The 8,008-nt window shown below is 35.9% G+C and overlaps 1 protein-coding gene across 1 annotated transcript; it reads left to right on the plus strand.

Moving 5' to 3' along the window:
* Positions 1-6,772: 6,772 nt before the first annotated feature.
* LOC111603144 (serine protease SP24D-like) lies at positions 6,773-7,634 on the plus strand. Its single transcript, XM_023320620.2, has one exon. It carries the CDS (start codon positions 6,808-6,810, stop codon positions 7,579-7,581), a length of 774 nt encoding a protein of 257 aa, XP_023176388.1. The 5' UTR covers positions 6,773-6,807; the 3' UTR covers positions 7,582-7,634.
* Positions 7,635-8,008: the final 374 nt, after the last annotated feature.

An 8,008-nucleotide genomic window follows, 5' to 3' on the forward strand; every position in this document is an offset into this window, starting at 1 on the left:
AAGAGCAGACTCTTAGTTTAGACGGAAAACAAATGAATTTTCTCATGCATGAATTTTTTAAAAATTTATTTTATTATTTTTTGACTAAATTTCAAATTAAAAAATTTCTATTAAAAAATAATATATACAATAATTAATATATATTTAAATAAAAATTTAACAATAAATATAACAAAATTGAAACTTTTTATTATTATTTTATAATCAAATTTATTAATAAAGTTATTTTTTATATATGGATATATATTTTTATATATATGTATAAAATCTCGAAATTCATTAAAACAGAAAATGTTTTTGAATCCATTTAAACAATATGATATAATTTATTAATTAACTAATAATTAATAATTAATGCAAATTAAAAACCTAATTATTTTGTATCAATTAAATTAATAAATAATAAAAATAAAAGAATTAAATACTTTGTAAAAATTATTATTCACTAATTTAATTAATAATCATATAAATTAATTCAAATTGAATAAAAATAAATAAATTATTTAAAATAATAAATTAATTCTGTGAAGATAGACAAAAGTCAAAAATTTAATATGTAATAAATTTAATAACAAACATAAATTTCAAAATATAGTCAAATAAAATGTCATCTTGAGATCAATTTTAAAAATTATTACTACATATCGAAGTACCCAAATGTTATTATTTTAAATATAAATATCTTAGTGTAAATAATAATGTTATGAATATACTTAAATAAATTAATAATAATAAATTAATAATAAAATTAAATTAACTCATAGGTTTAAGAAATCTTCATGTCAAGAGCAGCAAAATGCCAACAGAAGTTTAATTGTGAATCATTTGTAATCAAATTCACAAAAAAAATTGCAGATTGAAATGAATTAAAATTTATTGGAATTCATTAGAAAAAAATAATTGAATATTTAGAATCTTCCATAGACAAACAAATTTTGAATATTTTTAAAATTCATAATAATTTGTTGCTTGCTAAACAATATACTACATATTTTTGTTTCAATTGAATTCTCAATTTATATTTAAACAGAATACAAAATATTTTATTGAGACAAATTAATATTTAATTCAATTGGTTTTCAATTCAGATACAAATTGTTGCAGCAGGTAAATGAATGCTGATGCCTGTGTGAATGACAGTTGTCAAATGCCTATTTGAAGCTCGAGCGCAACTTCAAAGACGACAAAGAGATAGCACGGCTGCCGACTTCTTGTATATATTTATATAGAGAGTATATAGAATATGTATATTTATATATGTATATATAGTCGTATTGCTTATCTGACCGCAGCAAGCGTCGCTGGGGCGTGGCAGGCGACAAGCTGTTATGGTAGGTATTTGCGGCGCTATTGATGCGCGTCTCTTCACTCTATTACTATCAGCACTTTTTTACACTTTTCACTTTGGCGTTTTTCAGTTTTTCCCTTTCTTCTTCTTTTTTTTGTCTTTTTCAGTTAACAGTTTATTGACTCTCAACACAACTTGTCGCCGTTATAATGTCAGCAAATTGTTAAAATGCTTTGTTTGGAATTTCAAACATTTTTTTTGGCGGCAGCGATGCAGCGCATATATCCATCTACAGCTAGTCGACTGCGGAGCGAGCTGCCATCAGGACGAGGAGCAGAACCAGAAGCACAACAACTGCAAGCGCTGAGCGATGTGTGTGTGTATGTGTGTGTGTTTGCTGTTGCTCACAAAATAGTTGGCTGCTGTTGGGCTTGTGGGTAATTTACCAGTAAAAATAACAACAGCAACAGCAGCAGCAGCAGCATGTTCGGGTCACATTTAAGCGTTTGAACTACATAGTCATAAAATATTTGTTAAACATTTTGCACTCAGTTCCTCCTCCAGCAAAGCTTAGTCTTAGCCGCCCTCAGCACGCTGCTCAATATAATGACCAATTCGTAAGCACCGTAACTTGTCCTGCGCCTGTTCTCCATGAGCCCAGCTAATTCTGGGCAACTGCATGGGTCTAATCAGGGCGGTGTAGAGCAATGAGTTGTGACATTCAGCTTCAATTGTTGCAAGATGCCACAACTTACGATAGAATTATTTTAATTTTTTTTAATTTAATTTTTTAATTACTTTCAAGCTTTGTGCTAGCTGTCAATGCTTCATAGTGGTTAAATGGCAAATCTCAGAATGTATTTCAATACTAAATATCATCGATAGCTGCAGCAACTGTTGAGTATAGCTATTCGAAATAGCTTGACTCTTGCTTGGTTATTGCCTATATTTGAGACTTGTTTGTGTTCTCATATACAAAAGTTAGCAGTAAATTGAACTCAGTCTCTCTTTTTTTTGCTACAGCTAAAAATTTAATGCAAAAAGTTTCGTTTTGTTTAACTTGAATTTTTAATTTTTAAAAGTACATCAAGTTTTTAAACACTTTAGATTTTGAATACATAAATATTTGAGATTGAGTTTTCTTTCTTTTTTTTTTTGTGAAAAATTCATTTTGATGTTGCTGTTGTTGTTGTTCGCATTGTTGGGCTATTTCAGCAGAAATGACAAGCAAACCAATTATGTTTTTGTTTGCTTAGCGTCGGTTCAGCTAAAGCATCAACAGCAACAACAACAACAACAAGGCAAGCAACAGCAGCAGCATCAGCTTGAAGCAGCTTGGCAAATGTTTGTCGCCAAACACCTGCTCAGGTGTTTTTGGTGACAAACCATCTTATAATAACACGCAGCAGCTAACGTATCCATTGAAAGCAATTCAGTCGAGCAGCCACCCAAAGAGCAGACTCTTAGTTTAGACGGAAAACAAATGAATTTTCTCATGCATGAATTTTTTAAAAATTTATTTTATTTATTTGATTTTATTTTAATTATTTTATTTATTTAACTATTTTATTTATTTTACTTATTTTATTGCATTTATTTATTGTATTTACTGTATATATATTTTTATTTTTACTATAAATTTATATATTTACATTTACATTTATACAAAAATTCTCATGCTCTTGTTTGTTTATATATATTATATATATATTATATATATTATATATTTTCAATTCGCTTGATATGAGTATGATGATATATGATATATGAGTCTAAATATTTCAAGTGTTCAATGTTTGATTGTTTGCAATTGATAGAAATTTTTCTATAGAAGAAGATCTAAGAAAACTGTCCCCAGCTCAGAGTCCTGAGACATTTGAGAATAGTTTAAAATAATTCATAATTAAATTGTGAATCGAAAAATGCAACTATAAATATGCCAGCCAGACGTAAAGAAGTAAAGGGGGGCGTGGCTGGGGAACGCAGGGCAGGGGGTCAGGTGCTTGAAGCTATTCAAATTGCATTGCCTACTTGGGGGCGCAGCATGCTAGGGCATGCCATGTCCGCTTGTTTAATTTGTGGCCGCAACGGTTCGGTTCGGTTCGGCGGGGATAACATCGTCTGGGCCACGCCCACAGCATGCCAGACATTTATTGAATTTTTGACTTGAAGCATTTAAAATTTAAACGTAAAAGTGTCGCACGCATCCGTAATAATACCCGTTAGCTGCATAGCCGTAGACTGCGTAGCTGCGTGCCCATGGCTACGGCTACGGCAACTGCTACGGCAACTGCAACGCATCTTCCGCTGCCCCAACCCGTTGCCTCTTCGATATTTTCGGCACATAAATTGCCGGGCTGCCCCAGGGCTGCTGTTTGCTGTTGTTGTAGCTTTGCTTGTTTTATATGTGTTGTCGTTGTCGTTGTTGCTGCCGCTGTTGTCTTCCATTTAGGCGCAGGCTGTTGTTTTTTTGTGTATATATATGCATATACATATATATCTATATGTATATTTGACATGTGTACACACGCACACACACATTCAGATATTTATATATATATATGTATAAAATATCATGTAGGTGCGTGTGTTTGGTCTTGTGTGCCGAAAAGTGTTGGTTGGAGGCGTGTGCGTATGCACAACGGAAATGAATTGAAATTTTAAAACCCACAGCTGCGACCGCTTCCTGCGGCAAAAGTAGCATCCCACACTTCAATGCGACTGCGAGTACGCTCATGCATACGTATGAGTAAGTGAATACACAGGCGAATCTGCACTTGTATGAGTGTCCATGTGCGTGTCCATGTGCGTGCGTCCGATTCTGATTGCTCTAGCTGCATGTTCCCCAAAAAAAATTCAACGGCGAAATAATAAATACGACAAATTGAAAGCTAGACAAATGTATAAAGTCGAAAACAAGCCATTTGCCTCTTCCCGCTGCCCTCTCCTTCGTGCGCTCTTCGCTTTTGTGGCAGACGCAGCTAACTTGTTTAGCATATTAGTTCCAGCATTTTACTGAGAAGAAATTCGAATAAACTCCATAGAATGGTTGCTCTTAAAATTGAAGAGTCGACAGAGCTCGAAGATGCTTTAATGTTTCTAAACTCAACTGAGTCTCGCTGTCATGCAACGCTCTGTTATTGTTGCACTGTTAAACAATTACAGCAACTGTTAACTGTACGAAATTGAAGTTTTTGTTGTCAGTTCATATTATGCTCAAATTAATAGTAATTCTGTGTTTGCGAATCATTGAAAGTCTGTTAAATGCATCGTGTTAACCATTTACAGCTACTCTTAGCTGTACAAAATAAATGTATATATTACTGGTTCCTGTCCACATACTTGTATATAGCGCAAACTGTAAGCAACTCTCTGTTAAGTCTATAATGTTATAGAGTGATCATGTGATATTATGTTATAATTTATACTTTAAAAAAGCTTTCACTCTATTAAAGTCATTGATATTAACACTGTTAACGGTTCACTGTTACATCTAATGTTAGCCCTGCCTCTGAATTTTGTCTACTATATGTTTCATACACTTTTCGCAGCTTTCAATCCGTTTCAGTCTGAGTTTCCAATGTCAACTTTTTAGCTGAGCTCTGTTAATTAACAGTGTGCCTGTTAATGTTGTGCTCTGACTGCTACTGTTAGTATAAGACTTATATAATTGTGTGTTCGTGTCTATATACTTATGTGTTCTGTTATACTTTCTAAAGTTTCGATAAAAAAAAAGCTTTCATTTTTGAAGTGATTGCTTCCATTAGCTCTGTTAATGCCACACTGTTAATGGCGCACTGTTAATTACATCATGTTAATAGCTAATTCATTTATTCATATGACGGTTTTACTAATTTTTAATAATAAAAAAATATATTTATATTTAGAATTTATGCATATTTTTGTACATATGTGTATTAGTCAAAAATGGAATTATCTTCCAGAGAAATTGATGTTGGGAACGTCTCTCCGATTGTTTGATTTACACAAGTGAAAATTTCGAGCGTATTTATTTATGTGTATTTTCAGCTACATACAGAACGAGAGTTAATATCATCTATACACTTGGACGCATTCTTCTGCTGTGTGCGTGTGTGTGTGTGTGTGTGTGTAAACACCAACTTTATTTAACATATATGTGTGATCCTTCAAATTGTAAACACCTTATCTCAACAACTGAGAAATGCTTGCTAAATGTTTGTGATTTAAACTAGCCAAGCTTAATTGGAAATGGTCAAAAGCAAATTTAAGAAAAAACTCTTCAATTGCAACTCAAACATTGAACTTTAACCTCAATTTGGCTTGTGTAAGGCGTCAACTATTTTCAGTTTGTATATTGAAATGGAGATTTTTATCAGGTTGCCGCACATAGATATGCCACGCCAGATATATATCGATTGTCGGCATCTATAGACAATTTTTAATTAAACTGCAAACTCTTATTCAAGAGGTAAGCCTGCCAACTGGCAGTAGTATTAATTTATATATATATATATATTTATATATATTTATATATATATATATATATATTTATATATATATATATACTAGGTCTTTCTCAACAGCTTAGTGTTCTGCTAACTTTAGAATTATTAAGTGTTATGGGTTGTTACTATTTCTCTCAATGCCTCATATGAAAATAGCAATTTTCCTAGAACACACAGCTAACATAGAATCGAATTGAAATAAAATAATTATTTTCTTTTATTTATTTATTAAAATAATTATTTTCTTTTATTTATTTATTTAATAATTGTTTCATCAATAACAAGTTAATGCCAGCCAAGAAACTGCAGCTGCATGCATGCAGCCTGAATGTCACTATAGCTGCAGCTGCTAAGGTCGTTAGTTTATTCCCAGTTTCGATGGCAGCTTGCTGCTTGTGATGAATCGACCCAAAAGTGTCCATCTGTTGCCGCTGCTCCAAAGGTCAAGCTAACTCGAACATATTGTTCTTTGCGTGCTCCACCATAACTGCAAACAGTTGCCTGTGTTCTCGTGACCGAAACGCTTCAAACAGCCAGGGCCACTTGGAAGCTGTGTTAAATGGCACTAATTCGGGGACAAATGTGTCTGCCCAGCCTGTCATCTACTTTACCATGGCTGATCTCTCTGTGCCTCGTGACAACATCTTCTCTCGAGAGACTCTGCTCAGGCAGGCAGCTATATAGTCTCCAAATGTGCATCTGAAAGCTAGTATAGTATTTATATAAATATTAAGTATACGCACACTTATTGCTTGGAAATCATTGGGAGCTTCAATTGTTGAATGATAAAAATAAAGGGCAACTGTCATCGACATGCTTCGAAGCCGTCAACAAACTATTTTATGGGCAGTCATAGATAATGATAAGAAGAACATTCGGCGCTCGATCATCGTAAATCAGTAGATGATAGCTTATCGAAGCGAGCGAAATATTGATAAACCCTGGCCATATAAATAAACATGGCTTAAAGATGTTGGCCTTTTCTATAAAAGACTGCTGCGGGCCTTTGCAGCGACTCAGTTGCTCGTCGAGATGATTAACAATTTGCTGCCCGTTGTTGGCTCCGTTCTGCTGTGGGCTGCCGCCTGCCAGGCGGCCGCTGTGCCCGACGGACGTGTCGTGGGCGGCGTGGATGCGGCCAAGGCACAGTTTCCGCATCAGGTCTCGCTGCGCAATCGTGGCTCACACAGCTGCGGCGGCTCGATTATCTCTCGCAACTATGTGCTCACGGCGGCGCACTGCGTCGTCTACGAGGATGCCAACAACAACGTGCAAGTCTATCCGCCCAGCCAGATCAGCGTGCGCGTTGGCTCCAACGATCGCTTCAGCGGCGGGGTCTTGCACAACATTGTGCAGATCGTTGCGCACGAGGAGTATGGCGACTTCCTGAACGATGTGGCGGTGATGCGCGTCGAAACGCCGTTCATCTACTCGGAGAGCGTGCAGCCAATCGCGCTGCCCACCCAGAATACGCCAGGCGGCGTCGATGTCGTCATCTCGGGCTGGGGCCGCATCAGGCATGGCGGCGATCTGCCACGCTATTTGCAATGGAACACGCTCAAGTCTCTGAGCTTGGACGAGTGCGAAGAGTCGATTGGATGGGGCGAGCCAGCCGGCATCTGCCTGATGCATGAGGCGGACAACGGCGCCTGCAACGGCGACTCCGGCGGCCCGGCGCACTACAATGGTGAGCTGGTGGGCGTGGCAGGTTTCGTTGTGGGCGGCTGTGGCAACATCTATCCAGACGGCTATGCACGTGTCCACTACCACGTCGACTGGATCAAGGCGCACACAGACGTGGTGTAGACTCGAAACGTGAAATTAACATTTAATTGATTTACAATTTTTTCCCCTTTCTTTTTTTTTCTTTTTTTTTTTGATAAAAATTATATAAAAATTGATTTTGTTTTCAGTTTAAAAATTATTTGTATTATTTATTATTTAAATGGTTATATTGATGCGCCAATATCTGCGGGTTATTGAAGGGGTTTCTTTTTATAGAGGAATGTTGATGGTGTTGGTGCTGAGCTGAACTGGTCTCGCCTCGTATTTTGCATATTTATCAGGCAATTTCACTCTAAATTTGCCAATTATGCGCATTTTTTTAACAGCATGACCCGAATAGACACAAATACACACACACACACACACGTAGGCGTGTGTATGTATATGCAGAATTGCTTTTTATGGATTCGCTACATTGTCTCATAGCCATTATTGTTGTGTTTATGTT

The sequence above is a fragment of the Drosophila hydei genome, unplaced genomic scaffold (genome assembly GCF_003285905.1).
Source record: "Drosophila hydei strain 15085-1641.00,03,60 unplaced genomic scaffold, DhydRS2 tig00000211-arrow-pilon, whole genome shotgun sequence".
NCBI lineage: Eukaryota > Metazoa > Arthropoda > Insecta > Diptera > Drosophilidae > Drosophila > Drosophila hydei.